Raw genomic sequence first — 20,331 nt, forward strand, 5'->3', positions numbered from 1 at the left:
ACTCTCTCCTATAATTATTTAAAATTTGTTTGCGTGTTTGTAGTCCTTTCATATGCCAGTTATTTTAATATTAAATAAACATCCCTAGGGAAATTAAATTAAAAAGGTTCTTATCCTTCTCAATGGTCTGGTCTTCTGGTACTAAATAATTAGCACGACATAACCACAAAACCTACACGAAACAATACAAAATGTATTATTTAATTGTACTTAAGTTTTAACGGATATATTAATAGATAAACTCTACCAAAATAGACACACAGATAAACACATTTACTTTTTTTCGCATTTATTTTTTACATTTTTATTTATTTAATATGATTTTGTGTTTATTTATTTAGCAACAATTATTAAAGTATTAAAGGCATTTAATATCCATTTTATACTTAGTACTGGTACATGTATTTTTTGCGGTTTAATCGTATGAGTTGGGTATTACTTTTTGTTTCATTCAATCATGCAAACAACAGCTTCCTGGGGTGCCATAATAAAATTTGTAACTTCTTCCACAGCAATAGCATTCCTATTAATAAATTGGTAGGGGAAAATAAGAATAAAACGCAATAATACAAGCGAAAGCATAAAAACAGCAATAACACAAATAAATTTAGCAAATTTAACCAATCAATCAATTTATTAAGCAGGGGGAGGTAATGAGAAAAATATTTAACAAGCCAGGCAATAAAAATTGGAAAAAACAATTTAGTTTATAGCAGAAATACTTACCCTTTTTCGTAAATAGAATTAGCACCCGATATTAGCACAGTTAATTGTTTAACATCATCCAGTATGTCGTGCAAATCAACAACTTCTTCTTCTGGGCCCACATTAATAATGGTTATAATAGATTTATCGCCTTTTAAAGATCTTAAGGTGGACAAAAAAAACGAAATTTAAAATTTATTGATTCTCAGACTTATTAGAAAATTCAAGAAATTACAATTTCGTATACAAAATTATAGTAGTAGTTTTCAAAAATTTCTGAATAAAATTGCATAATTTAAAAAGTATAAATACATATGAATTGGTGAAAGTCAAGCTTAACAAAAGATAATTGGGGTATTCACACGGTCTACTATTTGGTCATATTGTCATAATGTCCTAATATATTATGATAGTTTAAACAAATTTTTGTTGTGTTTCAAACAAAAAAGTTCTAAACTAATAACACTATTTGAACTATGTTTATTGTTTTGTCATAAAATAATACTTTTTTTTGTTTAAAACACAACAACAACTATTAAATATATTAAGACATTATGACACTATGACTAATAGCACACCATGTGAATACCCCAAATACATATAAATAAATTTAATTTAGTTTATCAATTTTGCCTTGAGAATTAGAATTTTTCCAATGTTTATCAGTTTCATTTCTCTCTCTCTTACCTTATCACTGCAAAAACATTACGATTAAAAACCTCTAAACGTGTATGACCCTGCTGCAATACCTCCGACTTTCTCAATTGCACTAAATCCTTATAAATCGTGTAGTGACTCTTTTCTGTGGCCTTTTGTAATTCCAAATTCAATTCTTCATAGTTGGGGTGAACCGGCAACCACGTTTTGTCAGCATTTGAAAAGCCCGCATTTTTCTCTGCGCTCCATTGGAAGGGTGTTCGCTCTGGATCACGTGAAACTAGTTTATACTTATCTGGCCCAGCATTAAGTGCTGGCGGATCGACAGTATCTACCCAACTAATGTCACGAAAATCTTCCATGCCGATCTCCTCGCCCTTTTGATAAAAACAAGTATTATTTTATTTTTAAGCTAAAATAAAACCAAAAATAAGTACTTACATTATAAGTAACGGCTACACCTGGTAGACTCATAATCAACATATTTATGGCATCCACACTATTGCTACTAAATCTAGATGCTATTCGTGGATTATCATGATTACCCATGACCCAGTTGGCTACATGATTTCTGGGCATATAGGTCAACCATTTTTGTATGTTGAAAACAAAGTCTCTGGCATCCGATTTGGAATTAAGATCCGTTAGTAATAAAAAGTTAAAGGGGAACTGAGGCCCTTTTACGCCTTCTTTGTTCTCATAATAATCCATTAAATATTTTATGTCCCCATAGGCCTCGGTCATCATAATGCGTTCGGGCCCGCCATGAGTTTGAGAGTAATCATCTAATAAAGCCCGCCAGTGTTGCAACATATCATACACTTCCGGCTTTAAGGTATAATAAAATAAATTAAAAACAAGTACAACAACAAGTCTTATATACCCTTCACCAAATTATACTTTAAAACATTTAAAAAAAAAATTTAAGTAAAAAAAAATTCTTTAATTTTTTTTCGAATTTTTTTTTTTTAATAAATTTATTAGTAAAAAAAAAATATTTTTTAAGTAAAAAAAATTCTTTAATTTTTTTTTAATTTATTAAAAAAAAAATTTTTTGTGAAAAAAAAAATCGGCAAAAATTTTTTTTACCGTATGACATTATATAAATCATTGCAAAGGACTTTGAAATATTTTTTTTCGAATTTGTTTTTTTTAATAAATTTATTAGTAAAAAAAATTATTTTTTAAGTAAAAAAAAATTCTTTAATTTTTTTTTCGAATTAGTTTTTTTTAATTTTTTAATAAATTTATTAGTAAAAACAAATTATTTTTGAAAAAAAAAATCGTCAAAAATTTTTTTTTTTGCCGATTTTGACCAATTGTAGGTCCAACTTACCATGACCTTATATAAATCGTTGCAAAGGACTTTGAATTATCTATAATTAGATATCCATATTTTCTATATTAACGATTTAGTATTCCAGATATAGATCAAAAATAGTTAAAAAATCTAGATTGTCCTGTTTTTTTCTTTATATCATAGCGATTTTCTCGATTTTTAAATAGCAACCGAACCGGGAATATAACGGATATATTGATGCATGAATCATGTACGTAAGTTATTTGGGGGCTAAGTTGAAAGTTGATTTCAACACACAGATGAACAGACGGACATGGCAATATCGACTCCGCTATCTATAACGATCCAGAATATATATACTTTGTGGGGTCGCAAATGAACAAATTTGAAATAACAAACTAATATGGTGAAGGTTATAAAAATAAATAAAATATCTACCAAATCTTTGGTGTACAAATGTTGTGTGTAGTCATATGATTTGGGATCTTCAGTTTTGCCACTCAAAGGCTCATCTTTTAAATCGGGATCTTCAAATAAATGATTTACGGCATCCACACGAAAGCCACTAACACCTTTATCTAACCAAAATAATATCACCTCATCCATGGCTTTTATAACCTCGCTATTGCGGTAATTCAAATCTGGCTGTTCTTTGGTAAATTGATGATAATAGTATTGCTCTCTTTCGGGATGCCATGTCCAAGCAGGTCCATAAAATATAGATTGCTAGAGTTTGCAAAATGAATTATTTCTGGCTTTTTTTCTAAAATATAACATACCCAATTATTTGGTGGTTCCTGCTCTCCGTTTGCATTTATCTTACCATCTGCCCAGATGTAAAAATCCTCATAACCTTCCTCTCTGGCTGCCGATTTTTTAAACCATTCGCATTGATCGGAAGAATGATTGGGTACAAAATCCAATACAATTTTTATACCCAAACTATTGGCCTGCAGTATCAGTTCTTCAAAATCATCTATGTTACCATATTCATGGTGTATATCCTTAAAATCGGAAATATCGTACCCAAAATCGACCATGGGTGATTTAAAGATGGGACTTAGCCATGTAGCCGTAATGCCAGTTTCGGCCAAGTAGGGTAGTTTGGAGATGATGCCTATAATTTAGGTATATAACTGAATTTAAGAACTTTTACTTCCATATAATAAATAACCAAGTATATTAGATATAAATGAAATTCAGTTTTTGAATCCAAAACTTGGAAGACAGATACTTGGGAGACAGCTTCATAAGAATTAATTTGTATTCACAATACTGTTAATAAAACAGATAGTATAAATGCTAAAGGAGAATTTAAATTTTAGATCGTTACCGAAAGTATTTATATTTCTTCAAAAATAAATTTTCTCCAAAATATTTACATGTTGTTTTTTCAGTTGTTAAATTCATTAATTAACAGTATTTGTTAATGTATCAATTAATCACTTTGCTATTTCTTTACTATAATCAAGTTTTTATCGCTCACATTTTAACGAACACCCTTTATGTTTAACAGAAACATTACCTTGCAGATCACCAATACCATCATCATCACTATCCATAAAAGAGCGTGGGTAAATTTGATAAAACACCGCATGTCTCCACCAATTGTTGTCCACCTCCGCAACTTCATGTGATTCTGTGTCGTCCTCTGCTCTTGTCGTAGCCATGGGTCTTTGCAACACTAAGATGAAGAATAATACGTAAAGTTCAAACAAACTGAATTTATAGCTAAACATATTGATTTGTTTTAGCAAAACTTAATGAGTTGCTTTTGTTTTGCTTTGCTTTTTTTAAAGAGTATAGATTTAAATTTTTGCTTCACTGAATGAAATATTTTTTGTATTTTATTTTTTTATTTGTCGATTTTTTTCCAACTCATTAAAGACTCTTGGCTGAGCACTAACTGAACCTTTTAGTGAAATTTATTCATGCTTAAATATTAAAAAAACAAAATATAAATTTAGTCAGGCAAACTATATCAATTATTATATTGTGGCAATTATTACATTATTAACAAATAGAGGAACGTTTTTGTTTATTTTTTTTTTTAATTTTCAATAATTCTATTGGTTTTATAATTGTTTCTATGTAAAATAGTAAAATTTTTGTTTTATTTTGTTAGATTTCTCACTGATGTTTGTTTAATTAAAATAAGCAAATAAATCTCTTTTAATTGCACAGCACACAATGAAAGATCTCACATGAGATCCACTGAGATTTTCAACACGCTACTGATTGTCACTTGAAAACAAAATTTTGTGCTAAAAATATAAAAATACTGCACAAATATCTATAGCAAACAGATGCCAGACTGTTAAACAAAAACTCTGCACTTTTCAGAAAACAGAAATGAATAACTTAATACTCTTTATTTTTTGACTTCAATATTTTATTCTCCCTAGTTTAATTGAGACAAGATATTGAGATATTTTGTATATGTTTACTTTTTGGCACATTTAACATCAGTTTATTTAATTAGAATATATGAATTTGATGTCCCGATGTCGCCATTTTGGATATTTTCTATTTCATAACTACAATAAGGTCATATTTACTTAAGATAGGGTCACACATGACAAATATTTAGTTTTATTTATTTGATGCTGTTTGATCTTGCAAAACAATTGTAAGAGTAAACACGTCAAACAAATTTGTGCTATAAAAGTGGTTACGAAGATGTGACCTTTAGTCCAATAAACAGATTTACCTTATTTATCTATTTGATAAGATATTTCAAAGTACTTATTCTTAATTACAACGATTTTTTAAGTCTCGATGAAATTTATTTGAGTATAAATCATAAAAGTTTTAATAAATGTCAAAATCGAATATGTAGGAATTTATAATATCCCATTTCAAAATCAAAGTGCCGATTATGTTAATTTTTATCAAATTATCTGGCAGTTCTGGCCATCGTACAGCCAATAATTTTATTATTCGTCCCCTGTGGTCATTATAATGATTTAAGTTTATCGTTATTACACTTGTATTTTATTTAATAGCGCCATAAAGTATGCTTTAAGAAAACATACTTAAACATTATTAGCACAGCCATGATTGCCATTTACTTTTCATCGCTGACCCCAACTAAAATTAAAAATATCCCCAAAAATGCCCAATAATATTGTTTTTCTAGAAAAAATACAATTCTTCACACAAAAGAAAGTATATACATTAGGGTGGGTCGATTTTTTTCGACCCAGAATCGTATTCTATGGAAAATTCCAAGAAATTTTCACCAAGCAACCATAGGTCTAAAATCAAATCCTATCTTGCGAATTTCGTCTTTTACCAATGATATTTCAGTACATATTTTTTTAATAGTATTTTTATTGGATAAAAGACGAAATGCGCAAGATAGGATTTGATTTTAGACCAGTGGTGCTCAAACACATACCATCAAAGCTTTGGTTGTGTTGGTAAAACAGCGGAGAATAAAAACAACAACAACACCACAACTGATTTGATTTTGTTCTCTGAGATGAAAACAAAACAACAAACACATGATCATTATACGACAACACACAAGTAAGCTTATAGTGTATGTGTATCAAAGTAACGTCAGCAGAATTTGCTTGGAGCAAAAATTCATATGAATTAGTCAAAGTTTCTTTTGAATTGGTTGAAACTATTTTATTCCCCTGCATCTCGTAAGATATTCAGGCAATTTCGAAACATTCAATTGACTATCGACATTTATTTTTTATCTGAGCATAAAATCCGACGATTAAACAACTTTTTGCAAATACTGATTTGAATGTAAAATTTTTATCTTATTAGATGTTCACCTTATTCCAAAAACATTATCCCCATTAAAATACTCAGTCCCCAAACGAAATTGTCTGCCCCCATATTTGGGAACAAATCACCAAGATTGGAAAGCCTGAACACAGCAGAAAACAAACGTTGGATATTAAAGACTGAAATGAAGACAACAAAATATTTACAACATTACAGATAAAACTAAAGGAAAATATATGTGAGAGCCATAAACAATAAAAATTGGTAGTAGGCTAATTTGGAAATGCCCTGCATTAAATTGAAAATCATTTAGCATTTTTATATGATGTGTTCAAAACCCCGTTTATCAAATAGTTCAAAAAACTGTGATACATGCATTTATATGATATTCTTTAAGATAAAATATTTAGAGTTACACATGATACTGCATAATTACTTGGTGTTTTTGAAAAGAGTGACAAACAGTCCGATACATCCATTATACCATTCCCTCGTACTCTGCCTCTCTACTGGTGCGGTAGAATATTTAAAATCAGCATCAAAACGAATATGAACATATCGCACACCCAGTTCAAAAGCGACACAACTCAAAATTTAAATTTTTCAGAAATCGAAAATAAATATATATGTACCAATTGAAACATAATGAAAGACATTAGTGTTTTTTTAGCCACAATTAACAACAACAAAATACACTAATATCTTTTGTATAGATAAACAAGTGTATTGTGCATAGTTTAAGCGTAAAATTAATTTATCGGGTTTATATAACCCGACAAATAAATTTTGTGTTGTGTCACTTTTGAACTGGGTGTGCGATATGTATGTACTATACATATTGCTAAACTTTTTATTTTCACAAAATCAGCGAGTAGAAGTAATGACAAATCGTATAAAAGCTCTACAACTACATTATGTTACTCTTGCTGTTGATAATACTATTGTTGCTGTAGCTATTATTGTTGTTGTACAAACAATCTTAACGATGCCACATTATTACACTCGAAAGCTTTTGCTTATATGTATGAAAGTGTATGATTTTCTCGTGTCACTCGTTGTTCACTCAAAACAATAATGCGTAAGCGAGTAAGTGCGAAAAAAATGGTGTACGTGATTCATGTAAGATTTATGTGCTGATTTTTATATAGCGAACGAGTACTTTGAGTGGAAATTTAACATGTGTTTTGTTATTGTAACAAAAACAAAATACATGCACTCGTTCACTATAGAAAAACAGCACATATGTAAATGTTTAACTCATGATTTCTCACGCAATCACAAATCTCCCAGAAATTCAAAATGCATATGTTTTTATATACACTCAGTTACTAAAGTATACGTACGATCGACTTTTTGGGCTTTTTTTAAAATCTATATATTTAAAAATACAAGGCCTGACTCATTCATTCACTCACTCACACATGACTGATGAGTTAGTGAATGAGTGAGTGAATGTCATGCCTTGTATTTTTAAAAATATAGATTTTTTAAAAAAAAAGCCCAAAAAGTCGATCGTACGTATACTTTAGTAACTGAGTGTATATATATTAGTATCAAATTTAATGTTTACATTGTAACACTACAGATTTTATAATAGAGCAGAAGCATTTCTAATCCTGCAATTCCATAAAGAGTTTATAGTTTTATTTTATTTTGTTTATCCTTGCTTCACTTTATCCATTTATCTACTTCACATCTTTGCAAAGTTTCTAAATTGCAATGTATTCGATTGCACTATGAGCCCATTTCCAATTTTAGCAGCAAAAATTAAAATTTTCAACTTTCGCTTTTGGGAAAAAAAATTTACGGTTCAATTCCTAACACTTCGACGACATAAATACCAAAAATATATGCCAGTCGGCAACTCAGTTTATATACATATAAACAGCTGTGAAAGTTAACATTTTTTAAAAAAAATTTTAAGTTGTTGAGTGGTAAAAATTTCAATAAACAAAGTGATTTTTTTAAAAAAATAGTTGTAACTAATATTTTACCAAAATGGATTACAATACCGGAGGTGTGTACTTAAAAACTAATTAAAATATATTATCAGAAAAGTAAGGGGGAGTTATTGCCAACTTTTTCAAAATGCTTATTTTAGCAACAGGAGACTATTTATGATGCTAGCTCCCTGGGAAATAATTTTGGCTTTTTTACACATAGTGGATTGTTGAAATCACAGTTTTGTAGTAAAATTCTAAATAATTCAACCTAAATGTCAGTATGTAATACTAACGAAAACATAATAATCCCTCAATAAAACAAGTAAAGTATCAATGATTAGACTGAAACAAATTCGATGTAACCATAAAAGTGATTATCAAATCCTCCCTATTTAACCCTCCGTTAGTCGCAATCATTTTCAATCGAGACTAGTCGCAATGTATCAAATTGATATCAATAAAAAAAGACGTGTTTGAAAATAATCTCTTCACTTTTGATATCGAAAACATAAAAACAATATTAAATGCAATGTATTTAAAAGAGTAATACAAAAAAATTGCAGTAAAAATATTATTTTATCAAAAAAATGTTTAAAAAAATTGACAATAAAAAAATGTTTGCCTGTATCAACCAAATCAGTTGCAAGTAACGGAGGGTTAAAAAGCTTATTTACAAAAATAACTTTAAAAAAAATCTCTACAACTAATGCACACAAATTGAGTCATATCCAAAAGTGACAATAATATCGAATAACTGGCATTAACCTAAATTGTTTACAAAAAAATATTTCATAATTCTCTTGCTGTTTGACAAGTTTTCCAAAAATAAATTTTGCTACAAAACAAAGCAAATCACAACGAAAAATAATGAGGCTCCATTCAAATCTTCCAGCATGACAGTAAACATGATTTTAGCAAAAATTGCATTTTCAAATTTAGTTTATTTTTCATTTTAGTTTTTTTTTAAAGGATAATCATTTAACTGTAAAAAGTTTATATGTTGCATCATGATGTTGAACATGAAAAAGAGTATATTTTATTTGTTATTGTTGTTACACACAACATAAAACTTTGTGACACTGACATTTTATGTGGTTGTATGTTTATTTTGAACCAGTTAAATTTAAGTTTTAGATCATAAACTTTAGTAAGTATTCAAACAGTAGTGTGCAAAATATTTAAGTTAAATTGAACTTATAATTAATTATTTAATTAAAGCATTTTAAAGTATGTATTTTAGACATGTGTTATTTAATGTTTCCCTGGGGAAAAACTTCCTAAAGCTAAGTTGGTTGAGTGACATTGTAGTTTGCTATGGTTACCACCGAATTAGATGCTTTTCTTTTTGTCCATTACTGTATGCAACTATCTATGTTCTACTATATCTATGCATATGTGTTTTGTTTTTTTTAGCTTTTCAAACCACAAAACCAAATACTGGCAACATCCGCTTGGTAGTTGTAATATTGTTATTGTATGAGAAATTGCCATCAAAAATGTTAGTTGCCTTCAGCTAAATGCATCTCAGCGTAAAACGGAATTTTTCGTCAACATGCTGCGCGTTAAAAGAAATGTACGTATGGCATGAATACACCACTCACATCTAATTCCAGCAAAAGTGTAGTTTATAGAAAAAAATATACTCGCATATGTGTTTAGCATATGTTATGATGAGATTGACATAATTAGGGGTATTCACAAAAATCCAGATCACAAAACTCTAAATGAAATCTGTGCTCTTTTCCAATCTCTCACATGCTTGATACAGTTACCAATATATTTCAATATATTTTTTATACCCTTCACCATGTATATATAAGTTTGTCATTCCGTTTGTAATTTCTACATTTTTCATTTGTGACCCCATAAAGTATATACATATATTCTGGATCGTTATAGATAGCGTAGTCGATGGGTATATCCGTTTGTATGTTGAAATCAACATTCCGTAGCCACCAAATAACTTATATACATGATTTATACATATATCAGCTATACACCCGGTTCTGTTGCTATTTAAAATCGAGAAAATCGGTCCACAAATGGCTGAGATATAAAAACCAGGACAACCTCGATTTTTATACTATTTTTTATCTATGTATATCTGGATTACTAAGTCATTATTATAGACAATATGGATATCTAATGATAGAAATGTCAAAGTCCTCTGCAAAGACGTATATTACGGTATAATAAGTCGGACCTACAATGGGTCAAAATCAGGAAAATATTTTATAATAAAATTTTTTTCACTTACAAATTTAAAAATTATATTTTGAAAAAAAAATCCTCATAAAATTTGTTTCACTAAAAAATATAAAAAATTTTTTTTTGGAAATGAAAATTAAAAAAAAAATTAATTTTGTTTACCTAAAAATATTTAAAATTTGTATTTTAAAGTATAATTTGGTGAAGGATATATACGATTCGGAACAGCTGAATATAGCTTTCTGACTTGTTTTAATATAAAAACGTTTCCTGATGAATTTAAGAAACATAGTAGTTAATTTGGATTTTCATCCAAATAGCCTACAATTTTAGAAGATTTACATATTTTGTAATATCATTACAAAATTATTAATGCATAGAGAAGCAATGTGTGCAATCGCCTTAATAATGTCATCTAGTTATGTTTGATAAATGCTTGTGGTTAGTCAATATGCCAATACCAAATCCACTTTTAAACAAATCAAGGACCACATACAACCGACTGAAGCACATAAATCAATGTCCATTGGACCCAGTATCTTTTGCTTTGCTCTCATTATGAGATGGTATTTCTATCAACAATGTTACCATATTTTAGAAAAATTTCATAGTTTTTGTTTTAGAATTTGAACTTATTTCAAAAACTGTTTGCTAATTATTTGTTATTGTTTTGAAAAAGTTTTGTTTCCAATTCCAAAAAAAACCTGCATTCAGCCAAAGTAAAAGATTTTTAGGTTTTTGTCCTTATAACCAAAATGTGAGACAATCCCCAAAAAAGTTGATATTTTGAAAATGATAAGAATCGGTCCATACAAATTTACAAAATTCTTCCCGGAATATGGCTCTATGATACATAAATGCCTACAGAATAGTGGTATCCATACTCACCCTTATCGAGAAATCAATATTTCAAATGAAATATGTTACCTTTTCCCATTTTTCGTTTATCAACTTTGTTCATGCGAAAAAATTCCCCAAGGTGGGACATTTTTAGATTGAATTTTGTAAACAGTAAACAGCTGTTACGAACAAAATCAACTATTGTGAATGAAAAGTTCATGGGAATATCACGATAGCAATTTTTCCTTCGAGGGACATAGGAACATAAATTTCACAAGCTTTTGCTAGGAGTGACTAAATTTTGTATTTAAAATAGGCAAAATCTGATAAAAAATAAATGTTTTTATACAAAATGTAAAAAAAATCGGTGTCAGTATTATAATAGTGGTGAATATATAAGATTCAACACAGTCGAATATATCACTCTTACTTGATTATATCAACTTAGATAAATATATAAAATTTATTCTCATACTTTTTTTAATGTTGTTCCAAATTTAGCATAAACCAAAGAACAAAGGGCAGGTCTAATTTAGAATCCGGAAATAAACACATACAAATTCTACTCATGTTTTGCCAAATTTCCATCTATTGTATTTCAAAGCAAAACGTAAACAGGATCTCTTTAAAATTCAAATATAAAAATATGTATGTAAGTGCTTTAAATCCTTTTTTCGTTCATATGCCAAAATACATAAAAAACATTTAAAAAACAAAAATATGAAAGAAAAAAACATACATACATTTTTCTATTTCTAATATTCTTTATTTGATTTTTGGGCTACATTAAAATATTTTCACCGTTGCAAATATTTGTGAAATATTATAAACAAATATTCAAATTATTGCTGTAATGGTATAATGTCACTTAAAATATGTTGAATAACTTTTCAGGCAGATAAAATAAATTGAAATTCTTGCGTAAACTCGTGTAATAAATAAATTTCAGGCATTTCTGACATTTCACCCACTTTTGTTCACAAAACAATATTAAATTTGTGGAAATATTTGTGTTAATGTGGTAAGAGCAGAATAATTGGAATTATGATTGTTTTATGTGTTTCAAACAACAAATTAGTTTGAAATGCATTTGACATAAATGTTTTTTAATTTCAATGAAGCAGGAATATAGTTTTTATCGGGGCACTAATGAAACTCTACAATTAAGCCATACGTTTATTGCACTGTTTAAAGTGTCCTTCCCTTTAAAGGTTTCAAAATTTTAAAAATATACAAACTTACATAATAATAGTATGTATGTATAAATATGTATACAGAAACCTTTTATTTCTCAGCAAAATAATCAAATAAATACAAAAATCTCAAAATGAACCCCTAACTCTTATAATTCCTACACAGCCGTTGTCTTGAGCTTTCTTTCAAGACAATTCACACAATGACGATTTTTGGGATAAGCTGTTTAAAGGTATTTGATATAAATCTTCTACGTAATAAAATAAAAATAAAATCAATAAAAATCATTTATGTACATAGCTACAGACTTTCTTTGCCAGACTTTCTTATTGTTGTTAACAAATCTATAGAAACACACACTATTTTTTTATTTTTTTTTTTCGATTCTATTTCATTTATTTTCTCTTTGACTTCAAGTATCAATAAGAAGGGTTATACAAAAATAAATAAAAAAAACACCGGCCTAAGAATCCCAAGATATTAAAAGAATATAAATTTTGTGGTTAAGAAGTTTGAAGAAAATTGTTGGCTTTTATTGTGCCAAAACAGTTTATGCAAAATAAATTAATTTACATAAAATGATTTCGTTTAAGTAGACAAAAACGAATTGTATTTGTTTGAAATAAAAATGTTTATTTGATGTTTTAAATGCAATGCTTAAAATTTGAAGAGAAAAATTGTTTTAATAAAATATTCAATATTATGTTAAGCATTTAGTATAGATTATGCTATAAACTGCTGCAATATTTAAAAATCTTTTCAAATATTTTAAATAATTCGTCGATGTTTAGATACAGGAGAGCAAGTCATTTCCCCTTTGAAGATGTTGTTAAATGATTGAAATTTATACTTAGAAGCTAGAACAAAACTTTATTTTCTAATTCTAATTATTGATTCTGTTAGTGTTACTACAGTTGTGATTTATTCAAATTATTATTGCGAATTAAGTATTTGAGCAACAATGCACTATTTTAAAGCCGTTTCTATTGTTTTTGTTTTACATTTTATTTACATACATTAGACCGACTTAGAATTAACTTAAATCAAATCAGCAAAAACATGTAAACAAATTTTTTTTATCGAAATCGTCCAGCTCACGAAACCCAAAACATTTTGGAAAACATCAAAAAAAACAAGGTTTATTTTGAGAGGACTAACAAAATCGCTTTTTTATACCCTACACCACCATAGTGGAGAGGGTATATTGCGTTAGTGCTAATGTTTGTAACGTGCAAAAATACTAAGAGTCGAATAAGCTTTGTAATAAAAAACTAAAGGTTGCAATTTTAAAAATAATTCAACAAAATTTGTCACAAACTTTTCTATTGCCCCCAAATAACTAACATACATGATTCATACATCAACATATCCGCTATAGACCTGACTCTGTTACCATTTAAAATCTAGAAAATCGGTCCTCAAATGTCTGAGATATAAGGAAAAAAGCAGGACAATCTCGATTTTATCTAAATCTGGATTACTAAGTCATTAATATATACAATATACCTATATATCTAATGATAGATGTTTCAAAGACCATTGCAACGCCGTATATAAGGCCATATTAAGTCGGACCTACAATAGGTCAAAATCGGGAAAATAATTTTTAACCAGAATTTTTTTTTCCCAAAAAAAATGTTTGTGTCATAAAATAATTTTCACTAATAAATTTAAAAATTTGTTTTTAAAAAAATTTAAATTTTTCATTAAAAAAATAATAAAATTAATAATAATTAGTATTAATTTTTTTTAATATTTTTAAATTTTGTTCATCTAAAAATTTTTATTTCAAAGTATAATTTGGCGAAGGGTATATAAGATTCAGCACAGCCGAATATAGCTCTCTTACTTGATGTTTATACTTTTCGTTTATTTTAACTTGAAAATAAAATTATTCGATTAATCGACATTATTGATCGATTGATTTTTTACTCTAATTTTTGACATTCGAATAAAAACTATATTTTTTCCCCGATTATTCGATTAATTTTTATTCGAATGACAACCCTATAAAATACTTTTTATTATTTGTTTGCTTATGCCTTCATAATTTTTGAGGATTTTGTTTTTCTATGAATTTTAAACCTTATTTACATCTTTTTAGTATAAATAATTTAAAAAAATGTTAAATTATACTAATTAGCTGAATATATTTGCAACGCAATTGTATCAGTTTTTTAGCCTTTTATTGTTCATTCTTTTTTTCTATAAATTTATTTACATCATGAAAAATATAAACAAGAAAAATACCAAAGGTTATCAGAGTTAGTAGTAATGTGCACTAATTAAGATGATTAAAACAGGCTGTGAAAAGAATTGTACAATATTTAAATTTTTTTAAGAATTGTGGGAAATAACTAAGCAAATTGACGACAATTTTAATTGAGATTTCAGACGTTCACATCACACTCCAGCACTAAATTCGTATTTATTCACACCAATTTAAATTTACATAAGATAATTATACACATTAAAGACATTAAACATTGTATTTCTATTTATGAATTAATACACGAATAAATCAATTAAAATTTTTGTTTCATTTCTTTGGGGCAAGCTCCTTCATTAACCATTTCCAAGGGACGGCGTAATTTTTTGTAAAAATCTTGGGATTTTTCAAATTCATAACGATTTACATAGGTGATGCCATTGGAGCCACAAATCTTCTCTTTTTTCTTAGAGCGGCCAAAGAGACCAGCTTCTGAAACAGTTAAACAGCTGACCAAAATCAAAATGGCGAAGAAAATAAACAGAAATTTCATTTTTTTTTACAAAATTGTTTAATTTAAACACGTTCAATCAATCCGTTATATTACACTTTAGTGACACAGGTTTTTCCTCAATTAACCCCACCAAGTAAGTTACACATTTAAACCAACAATCCAACTGAAATGATGACAAATTCTATTAATATTTTTACTAATACTGGCCTGGTACAGAGGAATTTTTTATATTTAGTACAAATTATGAGTAAGTAATTTCTTGGCTGTTTTCTTACTTTCAATTAAAGAATGAAATAGTTGTTTTTATTTTTAACCAAAATGTTCTTTTTTATCTTTAACAAATATTTGCTCAGATCTAACTGCTCTGCCGAAATGACGTAAATATTTAGTTGACGTGTTAAATGATGTGCCGTTTGTTAAATTCCAGTTCAATTTACGTGACAGCCTACTACTGACTGAATTAGACTTGAATTTTCATTGTGAAATATCCAGTTACAGCGTCAGTATCTTGTTTTATGGCTACTCTTTTTACTCACGTTTGCTCTGCAGTTTTAAATGCAAAAAATAAAAGTGAAAGCGACTTTCAATGACTACTTTAACTTGCTTGTCGCGAAAGAGAAACAAATTTATTTTTTATTTATTGAAAATTATCTTATAAGTAAATGATCTAGCAATGAACTGAAATAAATATAACCGTTTTTATTGTTTGAAAAACCCACAGGTTTCGAATAGTTTATATATTTAGTATCGGTAAACCGATTTATATAATTAAGAATTTTTACACATTTCCTTGATCTGATATAGACCTAACGTTCTGTGGCGAACATTTTAATTTATAACACTGTCCAATTGCATTTTTGATACAGAATAGCGACCCTATAATTCTGAAAGGGCATGTTGAGTAGTTGATTTTTTTGGAATAATCTTATAGTCCATCTGGAATAATTTTTTACATTCGGTCAAAGTTTTATTTTTTTAAGTTGTAAGTTAATGTCTGAGTGAATTCTTAGTGTCAGAATTATTTTGTGGGAATCATTTTTGTAGAAGATCTTAACCTTCTATATCTTCCCTTTAGCGGTCAATTTGAACCTTGTAAAATTGTATTTACTCTTTATTAGCAAAATTGCACGTCACACAGTGGTATGAGAAAAAAAAAGAGGGAAATAAATCTGTAACTTCTAAACCCTTAGTCCGATTTGAATGAAATTTCACATGCGTAAAGGGGAAGTGTTGTCGAGTTTAAGTTTTGAATCCGGACCTCGAGCGCACCAGGAGCTGGGCCAGGGGTCCCCAAAGTAGGACACCTCGGGTATGGTCAATTTTAAAAACTAACGTATTTCTTCGTATGTGTTCCGATTTCAAAAAAAAATTACATATATAGAATCTTCTCATCGAGCACTACTATTACTAGTTATCAATTATCTCTTATTGCTTAGGAGATATTCGATTTGAAAATTAAATTTTCAACATTTTTACTCACCCTACTCCAGTTTTTTGATTTTTTTATATACAAAAATTATTGAATAGATAATTTTCGTAATTGAAAACACAAAAAATAACAAAAATGTGTTTTCAATTACGAAAATGATCTATTCAATAATTTTTGTATTTAAATTTCAACCAATAACGAAAATTTTATATTCAATTGTCAAAATTATCAAATTCAAAACTCAAAATTCAATAGAAAATATCAGAAAATTTTGTTTTTGAGCACATGAATACTTGATTCAATTATAAAATAATTGAAACCAGTTCAATATGTGATATATGTATGTATATTTGAATTGAAACGTTTTAAGAAATAGTTTTTTCTGTGAATATACATATATTTTGTGATTTATTTTTTAGTTTTTTAATACATACATTTACCGAATATATGTACAGTGAGCCTCAAAAGTGAGTAAACAGCAGCGAATTTTTTGATTTTTTAAGATCATGAAAATCATTATAGTCCAACTTAAATCTATATTTTTCACAACCAAAGATATTATTCAAGCCAATCTCTATCAAACCGAAACTTTAAAATTTTAATCATGGATAAATTTTAGAATTTTCATTATCTTAAAAAATATCCAATAATTGTTGGTGTATACTCACTTTTGCGGCTCACTGTATATTGTTTTACAATAAGAGAAAAATCTGTCACGTTCGAAATGTCTCGTGCGATATTAAATTTCATTTCTTATAAAATCATCCAAAGATTGTTTCTATTTAAATATGTCGGATTGTTTAGCGTAAGAAATTAAAAGCAAAATATAACGCCTCTCACGATCTGCAAATTTTCGCATATTTCTACATATACCTCGAAATTACTTCCGTTTTATGTCACGTACGATATATCCTTATTCCGCTATATATTTTGGACAACAAAGAGCTTATTTTTTTTAATATAGTACACTCTGAATGGAACATGAAGACCGAATTATTTTTCAGATACTCTTATTTTTGCAAAATCTATTCAATACTTTACAGTATAATTTCAGAGTACTTAGAACAAATTTGTGCAAAATTGTATCAGGATTGACGCATAATCAGCATATTTATGACTAAGGAAATAGTATTCCGACGAGACATTTGTATTTTGATGTGTTTTAAAGGGAACGACAAAATTAATATATCGCCCATCTTATTTGATGATGGGTATAAGAATAAGAGTGATATTTTAAACTCAGCCGAATCTTATATAAATCCTAAAGATTCTAAAGAATAACAAATTTTGTTTACGAATTATGTCCCAAAATTATATATTTATGTATGTATTAATTGAAACTGTTCTGCAATTTGGAAGTTTTATTTATTTTTTAAATTAATAAAATATGCTCACATGTAACAGTTTTAATTTTTCCATAATTTTCGATTTGTTTAAAATAATTTTTACAACGACTGTAAAATATGGAAAAAGCTAATAATAAATAATAAAACACAATTTACCTTGAGTACCACCAAATTAAAATGCAAAATAATTTTTAATATTCAATAAAAACAATACTTGAATAATTAATTAGATTTTATTATTAGCACAAAACACAGACTCTCTTCGGAAAATATTAACTATTACCAAAAATAATAATAAAATATGCACAAAGCGAAAAGATTTATGAATTAAATTCAAAAAATCCACGCTTAACAATATGTTGTTGATACTTTCACACTATATTAATTATTAAATTATTGTAATACTAAATCTTCATTTCGTTATCATTTGTATCATTGATTCCATTAATATTTAGCAAGGTCCAACACTGCGAACATTCAAAGTACGACCCAATTTCTTGTATTCCCGTTGAGTGCACTCGAATTCACAGCGATTTTTGTAGGTGACGCCATTCGAACCACAGACCATTTCCTTGTTGGACAAATCGCAAGGACAAAAAGCTGCTTCACTAACGCCCACAAATGCGCCGATTGTTAGCAGAATGCACACGAATAAAGCGAAAAATTTCATTGTGATTTTGTTTTTTTTTAAGCTTCAATTTTTTTCAACACCAAATTTTAAACGAATCGTGATATTTAAGTGAGACAAGTTCGTTTGTCTTTTTAAGACTGAAATTTAAATTATCTACTACGAACTTGAATAGCTCGAAAGTATATTTAGTTTTTTCTGGTTCTCATTCTCTTTCTCTGTTTTCAGTTTTAATATTGATTTAAAGTGTTGTTTTGCTAATTTGAAAAAATACACAAAACCAAACAATTAATTTCAGTTTAAATGTTTAATTTATTGTTGTTTGTTTATTCTTCTTCTTAAATGCGACAATAGAGATAAAGAGCAAAACGTTGAGCGAGAGTGTAGTTAATGATTCATTGCGATTTTAGCTGCCTGAGTTTATTTATTTAAGCATAGTGAAGTAGAAATAATAAACATGAAAACAACTAGAGTTACGAACAAGTAAGAGTGCTATATTCGGGTGTGCCGAATCTCATATACCCACCGTCAATACAATATTGACACCGATTTTTTTACATTTTGTATAAAAACATTTAATTTTTTTATCAGATTTGACCTATTTGCAATATTAATTTTTTATGGATACCAATATTCTATAGACATTTCTGTATCATAGAGCCCTATTCCGGGAAGATATTTGTATGGCTGATATTAAAAATCATTGACCGATTCTTACCATTTGCAATACAATTTGTTCTTTTATAATTGGAATAACGCTAATTTAATTGGAATTACGATGTATTATCTGCAATATTTTTAAAGAAACTGCAAAAAAGTTTTAAAAAGTATCAACTTTTTTGGAGGTTATCTCACACTTTGAACCCTAACTCTGGTTCTACTTGACCGAGTTTGTCCATTTTCAATATCAATCATTTCTGATTATACTTTTATAGGTCTACACGCAGAGAAAAAATATAGTTGGGCATGGTTACTGTAACCATTTCAATATTGTTACAAGTTTTTTAATTATATTATAGTCACAGTAACCATTTACATGATTGTGGTAACCATAATATGGTTAACTTTAGATTCACATATGAAGAATATTTCGATATGTTACAAACGGAATGACAATATCAATATACCCTCAAACATTAAATAATCACTTTAATTAGAATAAATATAAATGAGTTAAATCCTAAGTATTTATGTAAAATATATTACTCTTTACCTAATGCGTTACTGTATAAGCTACCGAAAATAGCAAAAAAAAAACATTAAAATAAATTTAAAGAAATAAAAAAAAAAGTTTAGAAAATAATTGTTATGTGTCAAAGTTGGAACTTTAAATATGTTTTAAAAGACTGTAAACCATAGATTGGTGGTTTTATAAAAATTTATTTATATTTTACTTCCAATTTTAATCGCAATTTTATGTCTAAATCTGTGCCAGCGTTATTTGTTTCTGTTTAATTACTTTTCTTTTAAATACGTAGAATTTGCAAGCATTTTCAGGCTTCAATGATTTTGCAAGGTTGACAGTTGCTGGCAAATGCTGTCATAAACAGTAAAATAAAAATTATCCAAATTACAAAGTAAAGTTTACGCAGAAACATTTTAAAACAGTTGTAT

General features: G+C 28.1%; 2 protein-coding genes across 7 annotated transcripts in view; one reads left to right on the forward strand and one right to left on the reverse strand.

The window, feature by feature from the left end:
- Pde1c (Phosphodiesterase 1c) overlaps positions 1 to 20,331 on the forward strand; it is a 193,724-nt gene that overhangs the window by 106,657 nt on the left and 66,736 nt on the right. The gene's annotated exons all lie outside the window — the stretch shown is intronic.
- Positions 273 to 18,543, reverse strand: LOC135951178 (maltase 2-like). 4 transcript variants are annotated; one of them, XM_065500776.1, is made up of 8 exons: positions 18,246 to 18,543; positions 4,188 to 4,346; positions 3,442 to 3,779; positions 3,101 to 3,388; positions 1,804 to 2,190; positions 1,393 to 1,739; positions 727 to 867; positions 273 to 523 (listed from the first exon to the last, which is right to left on the reverse strand). In XM_065500776.1, the coding sequence occupies exons 2-8, from the start codon at positions 4,330 to 4,332 to the stop codon at positions 448 to 450; spliced, it is 1,722 nt and encodes a 573-aa protein (XP_065356848.1). In that variant the 5' UTR covers positions 4,333 to 4,346; positions 18,246 to 18,543; the 3' UTR covers positions 273 to 447. The 4 variants fall into 4 exon arrangements, with proteins under 4 accessions (XP_065356848.1, XP_065356846.1, XP_065356847.1 ...); XM_065500774.1 differs by lacking the exon at positions 18,246 to 18,543 and adding an exon at positions 15,590 to 15,765; XM_065500775.1 differs by lacking the exon at positions 18,246 to 18,543 and adding an exon at positions 4,797 to 4,812.

The sequence above is a fragment of the Calliphora vicina genome, chromosome 2 (genome assembly GCF_958450345.1).
Source record: "Calliphora vicina chromosome 2, idCalVici1.1, whole genome shotgun sequence".
Lineage (NCBI taxonomy): Eukaryota > Metazoa > Arthropoda > Insecta > Diptera > Calliphoridae > Calliphora > Calliphora vicina.